The sequence below is a fragment of the Dipteris shenzhenensis genome, chromosome 14 (assembly GCF_047967505.1).
Source record: "Dipteris shenzhenensis isolate YYH24624 ecotype China chromosome 14, Dip_SZ_1.0, whole genome shotgun sequence".
Classification (NCBI taxonomy): Eukaryota; Viridiplantae; Streptophyta; class Polypodiopsida; order Gleicheniales; family Dipteridaceae; genus Dipteris; species Dipteris shenzhenensis.
Genome location: NC_141609.1, coordinates 15,726,763 through 15,746,042, shown reverse-complemented (window position 1 = coordinate 15,746,042; position 19,280 = coordinate 15,726,763). Strand labels below are relative to the sequence as shown.

General features: G+C 41.6%; 1 protein-coding gene across 9 annotated transcripts in view; it reads right to left on the bottom strand.

The window, feature by feature from the left end:
- LOC147894249 (protein TPX2-like) overlaps nucleotides 1-12,488 on the bottom strand; it is a 54,131-nt gene extending 41,643 nt beyond the window's left edge. For 7 of the 9 annotated variants that reach the window (XM_087385207.1, XM_087385210.1, XM_087385211.1 and 4 more), the window contains exons 1-9: nucleotides 11,895-12,488; nucleotides 11,529-11,772; nucleotides 11,313-11,389; nucleotides 11,089-11,144; nucleotides 10,871-10,920; nucleotides 10,543-10,729; nucleotides 10,081-10,192; nucleotides 9,666-9,800; nucleotides 9,433-9,531 (exon numbers count right to left, since the gene is read on the bottom strand). In XM_087385207.1, the coding sequence (XP_087241333.1) occupies nucleotides 9,433-9,531; nucleotides 9,666-9,800; nucleotides 10,081-10,192; nucleotides 10,543-10,729; nucleotides 10,871-10,920; nucleotides 11,089-11,144; nucleotides 11,313-11,389; nucleotides 11,529-11,697 (885 nt within the window). In that variant the 5' untranslated portion in view covers nucleotides 11,698-11,772; nucleotides 11,895-12,488. The remainder of the gene's footprint in view (nucleotides 1-9,432; nucleotides 9,532-9,665; nucleotides 9,801-10,080; nucleotides 10,193-10,542; nucleotides 10,730-10,870; nucleotides 10,921-11,088; nucleotides 11,145-11,312; nucleotides 11,390-11,528; nucleotides 11,773-11,894) is intronic. The other 2 variants (XM_087385208.1, XM_087385209.1) reach the window with 2 other exon arrangements.
- Between the last annotated feature and the right edge of the window lie 6,792 nt (nucleotides 12,489-19,280).

Sequence of the window (19,280 nt, the reverse complement as noted above, 5' to 3'; positions counted from 1 at the left end):
CCAAAAACCACTCATGAATTTTACATCCCTATCACTCACAATCTCCTGTGGAAGGCCATGCAACTTGAAGATATACTCCACAATCTGTTACGAAATTGTATTTCCAATATTTCTTGCTATGGAAATTATTTTATTTGAGTCAAGCAAAGTATTCCATAGGAGCGCAGTAGACACCACAGGGGTCCTAGTGGATGCTTTGTGGGGTTTAGTTGGGGATGCCTAACTACCTGTGTTTTGCCAAGCTAGAGGGTTAGTATTGTGGGTGATTCCATGTTAATACTAGTGTCGCTAGTGTTGCTGATGTTATTGCAATTGGTCACAAGGTGGTTTGGATTAATCAAAGTATCTACTGGCTGTCAAAGACCATGGGCCATATTGTAAAGTAATGAATTTTAAGCCGTGGGCTAATTTATTTTATTAATTGTGGATGAGGGCATAATAAGCCTTGTGATATTTTAAGCTCATGGAGCTATGTTGAGCAATCCCTCTAATTGTGGACAAGGGATGCTTTTGGATGTACTATTATTGGCTCTTTGCTTTTTGGAATAAATACTCTAGATGGAAAGCAAGAGCCATCTAAGAGGGGCAGATTGGACCCCATGCAGTGTCGCTCTCTCTTTCTCTTCTCTCCCCCACTTGTTTCTTGGTTCTTGATTTCTATGGTTTTGGTAAATCTTGAATTTGTGATTCAATTTTCATAACAGTGGTATCAAAGCTTGGTTACACTCTAGCCTGACTACGGGAGGCAAGCGACATGAGTTTTTGCAATCTGATGACATAATCGTTATCGGAATGTTCTTTTTGATTGTTTAAACTACTTGATCGCTATGTTTTGAGTTTATATCAAAGATGCTTCGAAAATCAACGCTACAATTGCGATTGACAAAAACAACCCGCGTTGGCTTGTTCAATGGGTATGCACCGGTTCTTTTGAGTGGTTGGATTAATATATTCCAACTTCAGGTAAGAAATTTTTGGTTGTCTCTTTTTAGTGCTTACTGTCAATGAATTGGTAGAAGCAATCTTTGGATAGACAGATGAACAGCCATGACCAGAGATGACTTAACCTTAGGGCAGGAGGACAGTAAAGATTCATATTCTTATATAATTATTTATATTTAAAGTAATAGTAGCATCATGTGATTTCAAGAATGAAAGTTGTATGAAAATCGCAACCCGGATGTCGCTCTCCTAAGGAAAAGACCATGGCTATTTAATTTGAAAGAAAGCAATAGGACTAAATTAAGAATGGAGAGCTGTAGATGAAACAAGGACAAATAGATGCACTATATGCATGTTATTGCTTCAATAACAATCGATAATTTCTCTTGTTAGCTTAGTAGACACAATCAAGTACACAAGCGTTGTGACGAGACAACCAAGGCATCTCTAGATACATCTTTTATCTTCTTCTTTGCTTTACTTAATTGCTTTTCTTAAGTTGCATATGATGAGGTCACCATGAAAGAGAGGCTCTGCAAGGAATCTCTTTTGAACCACAAAGTTATTAGACCGACGATTGAACAGGAAGCAAAAGAAATTTGATTAGGCCTCAACCAAGCAAGCAAAGATTTGGAAGGACAAAGGAGATACGTATCTATTTCCATAATTTGTTTTCCTATATTTTCACTTTTCTTACTCTCGTAAAAATACTTAGAGACGAGAGAATGATATGGCGATGAAAGGGAATAATTGAACTTGAAGAAGAGTGATAAATCTTTTTAAAGTAGCATGAAAAAGAGAATTAAATATGATAACCTATATAAGATCTAGGATAATCTAGGTAAGCTAAGAGTTTTTTATGATTAAATAAGCATGGTTATGTACATTGATAAGGATGAGAAGATGTATATCATAAGAAATACAATTACTTAAAGGACTTGTATCCTCATAGCTTGCTTAAGTAGATGCCAATCCTAGCTTAATTGTAGATAACAAAACTATTATTGTGCGATACATATGGTATGCTTCGATAAAGTGTTCTACTAATGTGAACTGAATTGAAGAAAATTAAAAAGAAGAAAAAGCATATGACATTTTTGATAAGCAAGAGGAAAGGCATGATTGTTCGGTGGTGGCAAGCTTTTTGCTTTCTAGCAGCTAAAGAAAATACATATTAGATTATTACTAGCTACCAACCTAAATTAAATGGCAAACACTTATGGGACTATGTCAATGGGGATGAGCCTCGACCAAAGAAAGGTGTTTGTCATTATTGCAAGAAGCCGAGTCACTACATCGGGGAATGCAAGAAAAGAATTGCCGATGAAAAGAAAAAGGATTCTGGTATGGCTGTCACAGATTCAACTCCTCATGCACATGACGGTGGTGATGCTTCAACCAACTTAGTGGAAGATTTCTGAATATCATACTGGTATGGGACGGTATAGATATTGAGAAATATGACAAATATAATGCTTAAACCTGTAACAAAATAACATAAGCAATGAATAGATGTGGTATAGTACTTACTCTTGGTACAAGATAAGAATAAAAATAATCTTTCATAAGTTTTGAATTGACTAAAATCATTATCTCTTGGTTAATGAGACCTTAAGATCTCTTGAAGAAATTTTTTTGACCATGATGATACTTCATGAATATCCAAGAGATTACTCTTCACATCTCTACTCGTTGACTCGAAAAGTCAAATACACAACCAAGGTCAGTTGCAATCCAAGCAAGAGAGATGTTACAGAATTGTATTTCCAATATTTCTTGCTATGGAAATTATTTTATTTTAGTCAAGTGTGACTATGGCAAAGTATTCCATAGGAGCGCAACGGACGCCAGGGGAGTCCTAGTGGATGCTTTGTGGGATTTAGTTGGGGACGCCTAACTACCTGTGTTTTGCCAGGCTAAAGGGTTAGTATTGTGGGTGATTTCATGTTGATACTAATGTCGCTAGTGTTACTGGTGTTATTGCAATTGGTCGCAAGGTGTGTATTTTGATGTCTGTATATCAAGCGTACAATTGTGTTGACATTAGTTGGTGTGATGATTCATCAATTGATTGTAATAACTAACACAATTGGCAGCTTAAGTACAGATGATGAGTTGGATAACGAGAAACGGAGATGGTGAAGGTAGTTTGGATTGATTGAAGTATCTAATGGTTGTCAAAGGCCATGGGCCATATTGTAAAGTAATGAATTTTAAGCCGTGGGCTAATTTATTTTATTAATTGTGGATGAGGGCATATTAAGCCTTGTGATATTTTAAGCTCGTGGAGCTATGTTGAGCAATCCCTCTAATTGTGGACAAGGGATGCTTTTGGATATACTATTATTGGCTCTTTGCTTTTTGGAATTACAATTATATATACTCTAGATGGGAAGCAAGAGCCACCATCTAGGGGGGGCAGATTGGACCCCATGCAGTGTCACTCTCTCTTTCTCTTCTCACTTGTTTGGATGTACTATTATTGGCTCTTTGCTTTTTGGAATTACAATTATAAATACTCTAGATGGGAAGCAAGAGCCACCATCTAGGGAGGGCAAATTGGACCCCATGCAGTGTCGCTCTCTCTTTCTCCCCCACTTGTTTCTTGGTTCTTGGTTTCTATGGTTTTGGTAAATCTTGAATTTGTGAGCATGTTTGAGTTCAATTTTTGTAACAAAATCCCTGCTGATGTGTGTCCACTTACCCTCAAGAATGGGTAGGGGATTTAATAGGCCAGCAGGATGAGTGTTCTCAATACTATTTTGCTGGCATTGCTCACAGCTCTTTACATACTGCATTACATCTTTCCACAGACCCTTCCAATAGAAGCTTTATTTACCCCTTTCATAGGTCCTGCCTAGCCCAATACATCCTACCATAGGTGAGCTATGAAAATCAGCCAAGATCTGATTTTTGAATGAGGAATGAGGGACCAAATAAACTCTATCCAAGTATCATAGCCATTAATTCCTTGAGGCATATTATGGATAGTCCTCTTCGATGTCATGGATCCAATTGTTGTAGAGAGTAGTGACTGCATAACATTGACAAGACCAAAGCCTAGACAAAGCATCAGCTACCACATTATCTTTGCCCTTCTTATACTCAATGTCAAAGTCATAGCCTTGCACAAATGCTAACCATCTCCTTTGCCTTGGGGTAAGAGTACTTTGTGATAGGAAATACCTCAAGGATCTATGATCAGTTTTGACCTTGAAGTGGCTGCCATATAGGTAATGTATAGGTAATGGTGCCATTTCTTGATAGCATGAACAATGGCAAGCATCTCCTTATCATGAGTAGGAAAAATAAACTCCTTGTCACTCAGCTTCCTACTCTCATAGGTAATAACTCCATGACCCTGTTTTAGAACAGCCCCTATGCCCCTGCCATTAGCCTCAGCCTCAATAAAGAAAGGCTTTGAAAAATCTGGGCATGTCAAGATAAGTGCTGAAGTAAGAGCTTCCTTGAGATCATTGAAAGCTTCTTGGGCAGATGGACTCCATGAGAAGGCTTCCTTCTTGAGCAAATCTGTTAAAACTGCAGCTCTCTTGGCAGCATAATGCCTAATAAATCTTCTGTAGAAAGAAGTCAAACCAAGAAAACCCCTTAACTGAGTGAGATTTACGGGTGTTGGCCATTGCTTAACAACTTGCACTTTTGCTGGATCCACTGAGATACCCTCAGGTGAGATGATGTGACCCAAGTACTCCACCCTTTGCACCATGAAAGAACACTTAGAAGGTATGGCATATAACTGGTGCAGCCTGAGAATCTCAAAAACCTTAGCAACATGCTGCAAATGCTCTTCCTTAGTCTTGCTGTATATGAGTATATCATCAGAGAACACAAGTGCAAACTTGAAGAGATAAGGACCCAAATTTTGGTTCATCAAGTACTAAAAAGTAGCTGGGGCATTAGTGAGCCCAAAGGGCATCACTTTGAACTCATAATGTCCTCTTTCAGTTATATAGGCAGTTTTACTCTCATCTCCCTCCTTGATCCTTATCTGATGGTACCCTGACCTGAGGTCTATCTTTGAGAAGTATTTGGCTCCCTTAAGCTCATCCAATAGGTCATCCACTCTAGGGATAGGAAACCCGTTTTTAATTGTCATTTTGTTTAACTCCCTATAGTCAATGCACATTCTGAAAGTCCTATCCTTCTCCTTAATTAATAGAACAGGAGAAGCAAATGGGGATTGACTATGGGTAATAAAGCCCTTATCCAATAATTCTTGAATTTGTTTAACTACATCAACTTTTTCTGCCATTGACAGCCTGTAGGGAGCTTTCTGGACAGGTTTAGCCCCTTCCTCCAAATAAATAGCATAATCCAGTTCCCATTTTGGTGGTAGATCAGGTGGGGGTTCCCTAAATATGTCATTATATTGCTGTAGCAAATTGAGCATGTCAACATCTTCAACTTTGAAGTCCTTACCAGATTTTTGAGTGCTTTCAGCTTCAAGCTTAAGTGCAAATAGACTCACCTCTTTCTTCAAGAGTCTCCTAAGCTGTTTAGCAGCGACCAACTATAATTTATGAGGATGAATTCCAAATAAACAAACTTCCTTACCCCCATCTTGGAAAGTCATTGTCATCCCTTTGAGATCCATGGTGAACTTACCTAGTGTTCCTAGCCAATCACAGCCAAGAATGATGTCTATAGGACCAAGATTTATTGCAAATAAATCCACAGTACAAGAGTATTCTGAAGAGAGCTTAATATCCACATCTTTGCAAATCCTTTGGCTGGTAGTGTAGGCTCCATCAACCACTTCCACCTTCAAGCTGTGAGGTAATTCACCACTTGGGAGCTTAAGTGATTGAATAGACCTGGAATTTATGAAGCTGTGGGTACTTCCTGTATCCACAAGTACATAGACATCTTTGCCCTTCACTTGCCCTTTGACTCTAAAAGTAGTAGGTCCACTTATCCCACTTACAGCATTGCTGGAAATATCTTTGCCCTTAACTTGCCCTTTGACTCTAAAAGTAGTAGGTCCACTTATCCCACTTACAGCATTGCTGGAAATGACATACAATTCTGACTGAGTATCCCATGCCACTTCCTCTTCACTAACAGTTGCCATGTGAGCTGGACTTATTTCTGTAGCACCTGACAGATTTGCATTCCATGGGGGCACATGATAGGAAGGTTGTTGTGGATGAGACCTTCTAGCCTCTGCCATCAATCCGCCCTTTCCTGAGTTCAAACCACCCTGATTTGGCTCCATAACCTTCTTGGGCACATCATCCCTTAGGATTTCCTTCCCTCTAGGTTCAACTCTATTCCTTACCTGATTCACATCACTCCTCATATTTCTTAGCTGAGTAAAGGCATAGTCAAACTTAGTCTTGGATTCTCTTTCCACATCATCAAATTTATGTTCCAGTATTACATTGAGCTGCCCAACTTGACCAGATAGCTTTTGTTGCTGATCCATAAGATGCTGCATCATTTTATTTTGCTTCTCCATAATACTTTGCTGTTGCTGCAGCATTGTATAGCCAAAAATCCTTCAAGATCCACTCCAGGCCTGGAAAGAGGAGACTTGAGAGGTGATTGGGAGGTAGACCTTCTTGCCAAACCCTCATCTTCTGGCTCTTGCTCACTAATATGGACTTCATCCCCAAGTTCCAAGGCTCCAACATGCTCTTCTGCCTGGCTCATTATCTGAGCTTCATCATACTCCATCTCAGATCTTAGATCTCAAGTTATTTTACCTTTCCTGGAATTAGATGCAAATTTCTTTGGTGCAATCAAATTTAAGGAATAAGCATGATCAGGCTCCAAATCCAAATGACAAGTTGTTAACTTGAGATTTCAAGCATAGAATAGAGTAGAATGGCCTGCAAAATCAGAAAGCCCCAAAAAAAATTCGAAGTATCTGACGGGATATTACAACTGCGCCACTTGTGAGCTGATTTTCGAGCAAATTTCAAGGCAAAGGATCTTCAATTGTCTCCAAACCTAGTTCATATGCTCCAAAGGCTGAGGCCACTCCTTGGAAGCAGGCATATCATTATTTGCATCAGGGAAACCCTAATTCGAAGCAAAAACGCAGGTACAGACAATGTCCACCAAACTTTAGAAGCAGCATATAGAGCCTAGGGCAACCAGTTTGGTGCAAGAAGTACCAAAATCGGAGCAGTAATCAGTTAGAGCACAGATTAGGTCAATTTTGCCTGCGCCAGTCAAATTTCAAGCAATTTCCTAGTCAAATTTGCACCATTTTGTGTTTCTTGCACATAGGAGTGATCAAGGAAGCAAGAGCTATCCAATGATGCTAAAAGCCCCAAATTCTCAGCACCCTGAAATTTAGGGTCTCTGCACAGGCCGACACGTGGCAGCAGCTGACTGGGACACCTGACCGCAATGAAATTTTGCACAGAGACCGGGATAGGCCTCAATATGCCATGCTCCAAATTTCAGCAAGTTTGGACATGATTTGCCCCACAATTTCCCATGAAAAAGGCGCTGATACCAAATGTAACAAGGGCAACTACTAGCTGTTACTAAACTGTCACTAAACTAGCAGACAAGCAGAAAAAGATAGAGGGAGTAGGGTTAGAGACACTCTCACAAGAGAGGGCATGGGACTTTCAGCTCCATGGGCCGGCTAGCCATTGCTAGGGAAAGTTCTTGGGATTGGATCAATCACCAAAAGAGAGTAAACTCCAATTTGTATTAATGATCAAAGGTAGAAAGTACAGCTGAAGCCCCTTTTATATTATTGGAAAGTGGGCCAGCAACATTAAAACCTTATGGGATAATTCCAAAGGGCTGCCACATGGCATTGCCTTATTTAAAGGAGCATTTACAAAAGAAAGTAGTAGTTTCCTCCTAAAATGGAATTAACTACTAAGCTGGAAGTAACTACTGTTACAAAATGCAGGATGCAGACATTGAGTCACTACAGAAGAGGATTGGGGAAAACAAGGGAGATGAGATCATGCATAAACTATCATATATAGAAGGACCTGAACAAGTGGAAAGAGGAGATGCAAACAGAGTGGAAGACTTAGCTAAGACAAATGCACGAGGACATGGCTCAAATAATAGAGGAAAAATCACTCATCAAGGAACTAGAGGCACAAATTGCCATCTGAGAGCAAAAATGAAGTGTCAAGGGCATGTACACAGCAGGAAGAAGGGGAATCCAGCCACCTTTAATGAAGGGCTGGATACAATTAAATTCCCTCCAAGCACAAGAGAAAAAGAAAACAAGTAAAGCCCTAGAAGAGCTCAAATCAGTAACTGAGACATTTAGGAAGGAGACGGCTGCCATTCAAGCCAATATGTAATATGTAGGGTTCACAGCAAATAACAGAGGGAAAGGAGAAGATTCTAGAATGGAAAAAGTGGTAAAGAAAGGTGCATCAGCCCCGAGAAACCATTGCCTTGAAGGAGGAGAAAAGACGGAGCTGCAAAGCTCTAGAAGTATAGGTAAGAGGCCTAGCCATGGGTGACACCTGATGGCAGACACAAACACACTCATGACCAAGATGGGGGTCAACCTCAACTTAAAGGCTGCATGGCGAGTGGGAGAGGATGCCGCACCCACAAGGCCGTTGATAAGTAAATTCAGGACTGCCATAGATAGATCCACTTTCATGAGCATGAGAGCCACGCTGAAGGGAACCACGACATATCTGGATGATGATCCCACACTCTTGCAACAGCAGGAGCATCGAAGAGAGGCAATGGTACGTGTAATGGCAGCCAAGGAAGAAGGAAAATGGGCTGTCTATAGAGATGGGAAAGTCATAATCCGAGAGAGGACAAAAAGAGAAAGAGAGAGAGAGCAAGGGACAGCACATGATGGCCTTGAGGCCATGGGGTACAGGGGCAGCACTGATTGAAGATAGCAGTATGGAACTGCAATGGCATCTTATGGTCAGATCGGGGGGACTTCTCGAAGACTGACACCTAAAGGAAGATGATATACTACACCAAGACACATGAGAGTCCATAGAGAGGACTACCCATAGTCAAGGGATACACTTGGGATCAGCCTTTAGACAGGAGAGGAGGGATATTGGGGTATGAGGTCTTGGAGGGGTAGCAATTCTTTTAGATCACACCTGAGACCGCTCATCTCTATGATGCGGAAGGAGGAGCACGCACAGCATATTCGTGCATTTCCAGCCACCTGATACACGACCTCTCTTTATTGCAGTATGTAAGCTACAGACTGATAACTTCGCACATGGACAGGAGGTCTTGGTCCCGATCCTGGCACAGATGATCAATCATGCTGTACTTCACGGCTTCCCACAAGTGACTGAACAAGCAACTGTTGTATGAATTTCTCCCCTCACCACTGAAAACAGACCCATGTATTGTCGCAATTATCATTACATTAGAAGGCTTGTGAACCTTGTATTTCCTTAAGCAATGTGCGTTTAATAAACCTCCACGTTATTTGTAGGAACAAAGGACTTTTCTTCTCTCTTTCATCCACATACTCATACACATGCTACCTACCGGATTTGATGTTGATGTCCGAAAATCACCCGATATATTCAGTTGAAACCTCTGGATTCTCTCTGCTAAAGATATGAAAGGGGAGCTTGAATCTTCAACCTGTGACAAGAGCAATCAGTCAGGACTCAGTATCTCTCTCTCAAAGATAGAGAGCCTGCAGGGTCAAAATTTTCAATAAACCAGACCAGCTTCAAATTTGATGTGGTGATATAGATATTAAAAAGGTAAGCTACCTTGGTACCAGCGCTACATTGACCAGTTTCCCTATGAATCTGTGCACGCTTTTCTGTGTTGAAGTGAAACTCCTGTGGAACAGTCAGTGTGGGCACATTCTTGGATAGCGGTAGACTTGTCTTTGTGTTCCACATCTGATGTGCCAGATTCACAAGGCAAGGTCAGCCTCCTTTTTCATCAAAGATGAAAACAATAAAAAAATATAAATAATTGTCCCTGCACCATCTAATGCAAACAACATTTCAGATTCCCAAGACAATGAAGCATAGAAGACTTATGCATGCTGTTCTACAAGAAAATCACAAGCCATTTTGAAATGGGGCACTACATGTGACATGCTCATTGAAAAAACTATAGCTTTCTGTTGCCAATTACCAAGCTCTCTGGTAACCAGACATGCACTGTAATCACTACCTGATATGAGCGGCCTCCCTCGAGCTTTTGTTTCTTCCTTGCTTGCTCCTCCCCTGCTTCTGCCTTTTGACTTGTGAGCAAGCATCTCTTTGCAACAGTTATTTTTGAATTTCTGGCAGAACCACCAGTTCATCATCAATACATTGGAAAATACCTCTGAGTACTAAACCAATTATACACTCTCTTGGCAAGTGGGGAAGCAAAAAAAAATATTCAACGAGGGATTAACCAGGAAGATAGGGAAAAACTGATGTCAACAAGGCTAACTTCAAGAAGAAATGGTATAGCATGCAGCAAATGCAAATGTCTCCTAACTGGGAAAACTGAGACCTTCTTTGTCTGTGAAACCGCATAACAATTTGTTACATTTTTGTTTTTCTTACAATCTTTATCTTGGAATCTACTCAATCAGAACTAAAAATTCAGGTTCTTGGGCTGAGGAATATTTCTTGAATGTCAAACCTTGGTATAAATTTATGTATACGTTTTGCAGCAGATGGAACATTGATTGCCTGTTTCTGCAAATCTGAATAGTTCCTCTTCATAGGTGCATTGGCTGCAGCATTATTGCTCTTTAGCTCCACAGGATATGGAGGATATTCACCTCCTGGACAATGAGCCTCATTTTTCAATATCTCACATTTCAGGCCTGCAACAATTCACATCACCATCAATGAGAAAGAGCAGCTCATGCGGACACCCTCTTTGGATCGAAATCTCCTTCCAAACTAAAACAACCCCATTTCCCTTTTTTGTTTGCCACTGTAGTAACATATGGAACATTAATCACCTGAGGGCACACTATTGACTGTATTGGTAGTGTTTGTTGGATTGGTACACCTGTTAAATATTGGATAATCCAAGAAGATGGGATGTTTAACAGGATAATATAGGCAAAAACCAAAATAAAGAGGCCCAGATTTACTTTGTGAATAATGTGCATCCCACGTGCGTTTATTTTCTTATGTTTCTGTTTGCTTGAAGCTAAGTTGGAACTTGACTTACTACCTCGCAGCATTGGCTTGCTTCTCCTTAGGAAACTCTGGTGACACACGGGCCACAAGCTGACAAGGAAACATCAGCCCATTAATTCCAAACAGTGTTGAAAATTACTAAGAACCTACCTAATCATTAGCAACGTGATGCACATGATTTTCCCCCAAAAAATTTCGATGATCAAGTGCTCCCATGGAGAGAATCAGGTGGAAGTGTGGCGTATAAGTATGATGTACCTTCTGCACCTCGATGTATTCCTCAAGGCTGCAGCCCATTGACAATTCACGAACAGATTTGAGTTTTGCCACACAAGCTGCCATGGAGTTTTAAAAATGCATGTTATACTCGATTTCTCTCAATTAGAACATAGATTCAACCATGACCTCTTACATTGGTGTGATCGAGTTCCACACCACTATCTTGGACCAACGTAGCTGCCATAGAATACTTACGGGATGCCGCATAGCTAAAAGCAGGCTGAAACCAACGCTCTGCGGCAGCGGCTTCTTCCTCACTCTCCCCTTTGCAAAAGTCAAAGTAATGTGGGGCAGAATACTCAAACTCGGGGTCCACAATGAAGTCCTGCAATTGGGCCCCATTTACGTTCGATTCTATCTCCATGTTGTTCCCTTAGATGGTTCCCTTGGATCAGCACCACCAACAATGCCTGGGATCCGCCTGCTTTAAGGCATTCATCTCCAGGGGTGTCCAAAGGATATCAAAAGGCATAATCGCAATAGAAACGACCGTGTCACATTTAATTGAGTATCTTCTCGCAACAGCTTTCAGTCTCTAACTCACAAATCATAAAATTCTACCTGTTTAAGCTGTTTCCCGCTGTGCGACCTTATAGGGGACCTGTTGCGCCCGTCGGAAAATCGAATCTCGGGGCGACTGTTGGAAGGGTGAGAGCTTCCCGTCTATTTAGAAACCCATCAGAAGATATTTTCGTCTGAAGAAGTTGAGCTCTTCCCTGCTGTCAATGTTGCCGAATCCAAATGTGCGATCTTCGCCTCTGAAAAAGCTGCTCTGCCATACGCCAAGACCCAAATATACCGATCGGAAGGCAGTCGCCCCTTCACTGCTTGTCTACGCTGCTGGTACCTGAAGGAGTCGAGTTCTTACGCTGCCTCCACAAGACCCAAATATGTCTATGACGACGGCTTCTCCAAAATCGGGGACCCAAGGTGAGTCTGAGGGAAAACCTTGACCTGTGAAGAAGAAGCAGGGCTCTTTTCTGTTGCCTGGGTTGCTTCCAAAAGGCAAGTAAAAAATGTGAGTGCTGGAAGATTTTTGCTTGTTCAGTGCAACGTCAAGAGAACCAGATATGCGTGAATAAAGGAAGATGTTCCCTGGGAATTTGAAGGGAGCAAATCACGAGAAGACAGAGGGTGCCTCAAGGATTTAGCAACAAGAGACCTCTGGGTGCCTTGGATCCGCCAATTCAAAAAAATTTGAACGTTAGGGAGCACCTCAGGACAGAATGTTCACAGCTTTTTCCTCATCCCCATCTCAAATCTTTGGGTTTCAAATTTTAAAGGGTTTCCACAATTTTGTGAAAATTATTATAGGGGCGTGCCGCCCTGAGGGTACTGGGACCATTTCGTAGTGTCGCAAAGAAGCACCCGGGTGGTTGCTGTGTTGCTTCTTGTAGGTGCAACGAGTGGTCTGACCAGTACACGAACTTAGCATCTGCTATGTGGACAGCAGCGATGTTGCATTAGTCCACACACGGTTGAATTGCTCGTTCGGTAACAAATCGACATTGCAATGTTGCAGTATCTGTGTCATTGTTGTTGGTCTAGAGGTTCATTTCTATCACGAGGTCAAACTTTTTGGCACCTAGAGGAGCCTCGCTACGGCTGGATGCATTGTTGTTGGTCGAAGTAGCGACAGTTGAGAATGGCGGGTAGATTGATGATTTGTTAAACATTTCACGGTTGGCCACTGTCGTTGGCTAATACAAGTTGTACATGTCATGCCAAGTCGGGATATCATCAAACACGCTACGGCTGGATGCATTGTTGTTGGCCAAAGTAGCAACGGTTGAGAATGGCGGGTGGATTGATGATTTGTCAAACATTTCACGGTTGGCCACCGTCATTGTGCATGTCATGCCAAGTCGGGATATCATCAAACAAGTTGTGCTCTTGCATGTGGTAAAGCATGCACCGTTCCCTATAGTGGTTGTCGGGGTCTTTTGCTTTGTTGTAATTGTTGTAGCATATAATCCTTCCCCGTTTTCTTGCGCACTTCTGGTTTGGAGGGATTGTGTGCTCACTAGCAAACCTTGCAAGACAAATATGATGAAGCTCAATGTCACGGTGTACGTATTTGGTAACGATGTCATCAAAGAAGATGTTGGTGCTATTAGGCTCCATTTGTTGAAGCTGTGCCCTCCTTTTCAGTAACAACGTATGTTCATGTGGGGCGTTGGTGTTGATGTAGTAGAACTACTGGTGGTAAGAGGCATCGACAAGCATAGGTATGCGGCTTGTTGTGCACGGATGTGCTATGTGTTTCGTATAGGGTTTCCAACCTTTCTAATTCGCTCATTTGCTGGGTCATTCTTTTGCATGCTTGATATAAGGGCGTCCCTCACGGTAGTGCTTGTTTCCTTATCATTCTTGGTGATGTATGATGCCCAATACGATTTTGCTCCATGAGGGTTCAAGATAAATTTGATGTCTGTGTTTGCTTGCCATAGTCTTGAGACAGTGGGGTTGAAGTTGTTTGTGTAGAGGTCCTTCGGCTCCCTATTCAAGAATACTGTGGGCTGAGAGATTCCACTCTATAATGCCATAATGTAGTCCTCATTCGACATGCCAATTTGTTGCCGGAATTCATCAAAGTCAAGAGTCGACGTAGAAGGCTGTGCAAGGAATGCAGAAATTTGTTTCATTTTTTCATTGTAGGAGGTTAAGTCTTCACCTGTTTGTGGAGGCTCGAGAATTCGTGTGGTTGTCATTGATGGCCTCGAAAATCCGAACCTACAATTGTGCCTCGTTTCTTGCATGTTTTCCTATGTCTGTGGGTTTGGATGTCATGCTCTGGAAGACATAGACGTGATGAGTCTGTCATGATGTATTTGTCTATAGTTTCGATGTCATTGTTTTAGGAGATCCATATGTGGGTGTACTAGCACTCCACAACAAACCGTGATCATGTTGGCTGCCTCAATTTTGGAATTTTGTAAAATAGAAGAAGTCAACGATCGGTCCCAAGATGCTTGGGTCTTTTTGCAGTAAATGTTTCATGGCCTGTAATCTATGCACGTAATATCTAGCCGTTGCAACGGGGTTCGATCATATTGCGCACGTCGTTTTGTGTCTCTCCATTTGAGTGTTCTTCCTGATGGTCCTGTAGGTTTGTCAAGCAACGCAGCAGGGGTTCCCATAACCTCTGTGCAACCGCCGATAAAGTGATGAAGAAAGTCGACGGCTCGATTTAGGGAACCATTGCAAATAATTCCCTCTTGAGGCGATGCTTGTAATCTGCCGACGTGCGCAAGCATGTGAAGTCACGGTAACCGATGTTTGATTGCAGTAGCCTATTGATGTTTGTGTTAAGCAATGCATCTTTGGCTTGCAATGTCAGCCCCCATAGCTGATCCAAACCCACGTTGATGAGAGAACTTATCGGACGAGAGCTTTCATTGTCTTGAAGAACAGGCTCTCTATGGAGAAAGCGAAATGCTGGTTCTCATTCATTAGCTCCCACTTCGTAATGTCTTGGTAAGAAGTACGCTCTAGAGTTTTACATGCGTGTGGGTGCTCATAGAACAGTTTTGGGAATGATAGTTCTTCACAGTGCTTGTCTTTGAAAATGCTCAATGGAGAGAACCCTTTAGACAATGTGGCAACTAGTCGCTTGTCTTGGAAGGCGACGACCTGCACGGTTGTGTACAAACCATGGAGCAGAGTGTCTATGTCTATGTCATTTTCTTGGGCAGATGTTGACATTGCATGGTAGTCGTCTACCTCTAATGTGTCCCTTTCTTGCAAGGCACGAATGTGTGCTCCCCAGACTGGATTGATCTTGATGTTGTTGTTCTGATAAAGCGGGGTCTGCACAAGCTCATGCATTGCATGCATCTTTGTCATCACAGGCTGAACAAGGCCATTCATTTAGCAGTACAACTTACGTTTAATCAAAACAAGAACTGTTGCAGTGTCAGAAAGCAACCTTGGCAACACACTCCCATGCAGACCGTATTGACCTTCAAAGGTTAGTTCTCATATTTGTGAGAATGGTATCCTTATTACGACCAGGCGCTCTTTGATTCAATTTAATGTGGATGTGTGTTTTGCTGTTGGAGATAAGGGCATGTTCTTCAACCAAAACTTTGGCCTTATCTACTTCCGCGCCTGGTTCACGCAGTTGCTACAGATGCAATACTCATTGCGTAATGTCTCGGTGAGTTGGACACCCACATTTTGGAATAGAACATCGGTGCGAGGAGTTAATTTTTTGAGCTTCCCATAGAATGTTAAAGTGTGGCAACGTGCGCACGACTCTCTTCTCATATAAATTTTGTTGATCTGCAAATGTTATTAGTTGTTTCTTCTACCCCTCGTACCAAGACAAGGGGTGTTTCGGCTGCTTTGCTTCGTTGTGGTTTAGCGCCCTTCAGGAACAAAAGCGTGGGAGCTCGATGCCCATAGCCTGTAAATCTTGTCACGAACGGCACGCAGCGTTATCGACCATGAGGGTTTTCGTTATGATAGAGACTCGCTGCAGCCGCCACAATGAGCTCGAGAAACCTGTGCAGTATTTGCAACAGGTCAGCGTCATGTTCTTTTCTCCAAGTGGTATACCTCCTCTTTCTCACGATTGGAAGCGATGGAGTAATGGTAGGAGGGGAGGCGTGGTTGTTTACAAACACGTTGTGCAGCATTGGCAGCACATTTTGGCACCTAATCTCAATAATTTCAATAGGGTTTCCCTTGTTCCAACAAAGGAGCATGAATGCAGTATTGCTCTCGAACTGGAGGATTTTGCAAGAGCTAATGACAACTTCGCCTTTTCAAAGCATGGCGATTGGCTAGTAGAAGATATCTTGAGGAAGTCATGCCAAGGTGTTCTCTTTCCTAAACTTGTTTGTATGAGGTGGCCATGCACACAATCTAGCAGGGACTCGCGTGACTGTCCAGACAACAGACGTGCCAAACAAGTAAGTACATCTGTGCAGCTCTCGTTGTCCTTAATGAATTCCATGTCCCAGTCAAGGTTGTATAGGGTAACGTCAAATTGTTTCTCCATTCTGGTTTTGCAGGTCCTTTATTCGTGGACGCACAATCTTTTCACGAGAATAATAAACGAAGCTATGATTTTGTAATGTACATGCCATTGCAAAGTGATCCTCCGCTCATAGGTCAAGCAAGTTGCATGCTTCACATGGACATGGTTGAGAATGTGTTTATGACTTTCATGAAGGCAAATGACATGAAATGGAAACTCTCCTTATACACTTTATCAATTTCAATAGAGACATGCTTCGCAATTCACATTGCAAACAATGAACCATTCTATGTTTTCCTCACAAGTGTTGTAGAGTAAGCTTTTCTTATTGCAAAATATGTGGGCTCTCGCCCTGGGTTCAGATTATGTACATCATTTCCCCACATTTTATTGACGAGTATGTACAATGTAAGATGCTCGTGGCAAATATAATGCCCAAGAGCTAATGGGCATCACATTTAAGCACCAGGATCGAAGGCCGTAATGAAGACTGCACTATTTATTGTGAAGTCACCCGAAGGTTGTCGTTTCAGCAAGAGGCTCCTCGTACCAACCACACTACGCATGTGGTACTCCATCAATGGGTGCCTCGACTGTAGTACCTCATCCACGTGTGTCATCTTGGAGAACTACATGGCCTTTGAGATAAGGTATTTGAAGGATCTCTTGTGGGCTACAACACATGTAGCAAAATGGGTGAGTGGGATCACGGCTCATGCAGGAGCCCACACACTCAAAGCATTGAAACTCCGCTAATGGACCTTTCAAATATGTAAAATGCAAGACTCCATTCACTCACAAAGAAGAGCCCAAAAGGCATTCCAATTTGCAAGTGCATGGCAAGACATATCTCCACAATGTGAGCCCTCGAGTGCTAACAAAAGTGTTTTGTTGACATTATCTTCTAATCATAACTGAGGTCAAAAATTTATTGGCCAAATGCAACAAGCAGTCTTTCATGAAGCCTCTCCTTAGGGACCGTTGCAAGCAAAGTGAAATAAAAAATGGCAAGCGAATGGCACGTACATTTGCAAACTCCTGGATCAAAGGTGATAAAATAGCTCATTGATTGGCCACACATGATAACTACAGGGAAGCAGACATTGTTAGTTACAACACAAGTAGATTGCAATAGGAAATATGTGAAAGGGGAGGGCTTACAATCGCACAGTCTTCGAGATTGGGCCGCTATAATAATTTGCTCAAATGAAGAGATGTCTTGGTCGATTTTCACTACTACAAAGGATTTGTTACATTGGGATGATATTGCTTGCTTGGAATGCCACTTAGAGCTATGGTTTTTCGACAAATTGAAAGGCACATAGCATTTTTGAATGTGGTTATTTAAATAAACGATGAGAACCCAAGCATATATGACGAGCTTTAGTAGTAGGTTTTGGACTAAGGAGTATAAGAGGGTACTCTTATGCTTTCAACATTTCACACGATATTAGCACAACTAGGTTTGCGGCAGGCAGCCGTTTCATCATGGAGCAAGTAACAACTAACTTGAAATTGAAGCTGAATCCTTCTATTTTATCAATTGTTTAAGAAAAAAAGAGAATGAGTAAAATAGTGGACATAAGACACGACACAAGGTCCGTTAGGACCCAATCCTCCTGGTAGGACCCAATCCTCCCTGCAAATATCAGGGGTGGTGATTTATTATTGATTTTGTGATGTCCATATTTTGGAAGCTGAAGTCCAACAAATGCATGAATAAGGCGATACAATAACTGATCCTCGTTGCAGTTTTTACAATATTGTCACGTGGACTATAACCATATGGATAAAGGTGTAGTCATCCTTCAATCTTGCATCCATCTTGGATTTCCTTGCTCCCTCGCATTGATAACCTGCATTAAACGAGAGGAGTGTTGTAAGAATTCATATAAAAAATAAGAAATTTTGAATGGATCAATAATTGAAAATATTTATGTTATAATATATAATATATAATTATTATAACCACGTAGTGTGGGTGGGGAGGCAGCATACTTCCTTCCCCAAAGAGTTATAATCCGAGGGAACGGGCCCTTTCCTGGGTGTGAGATAACGCCAAGAATATAAATGCTTAGAATATTAGCGCCGAGGGTAAGTCTTGCGAATGGGTAAGAAATTGGCATATTACCTGAATGTCAATAGTCGTAATCGTAGTTGAATGCCGAGAGAGAATATCTGGAAAACTTGCCAATGTGACCTTGAGAGGATCTGCGTGTGTCCTTGAGTGGGATGATTCCAACATTCTCAGATTGTTCAATAGATTCTAGACAGTACAAAAAGACAACTATCATTAGAGGAAGTCCGAAGTAGAGTACGTAACATTCTCACTTTCCACTTAGCCAACGTTGCATGCCTCTCCAACATCAGGAAAATGGGAGTTTGATCACTATAGTAAGTCGAGCTTTTAGGCTTGTGAGAGTAGTGCATAGGGTAATCACGAGGCTCTCCAAAGCTTCACATGTCAATAAGCCCAAACTTGCAAATCAAGTAGATCATCTCTTTAAACGAATATGTTTGAAACGTTTATATAGTCTTGTTATTGTGAAAAGCACCTATATGCTTTCAGTGCTTTAGTCAAAAGATTTGCAAATCAAGTAGACCATCTCTTCAAATCAAATAGGCTTGAAACGTTTATATAGTCTTGTTATTGTGAAAATCATCTATATGCTTTTAGTGCTTTTAGCTTAGCTTTTACATCAAACGAAATCAAGGGCATAAGATAAAACCAAATCAAGGGCTTAGATTCATGACATGTGGCTCAAGGGGGTGTGAGAAAAACCAAACATCTCCCCAGGCTGCCTGCCATAACTAGACACTAGGGCTTCAAAGCATCTCAGATTCATGATGATCAGGCTTCCTAGCTATGTGACCTGAAGACAACAAGCACACCTAGTTTTATGGTGATTGCCCGATATGGAGGGGGAAGCTGTTTGCATTTGTTGTAGGAGGGAGTTCAAAAT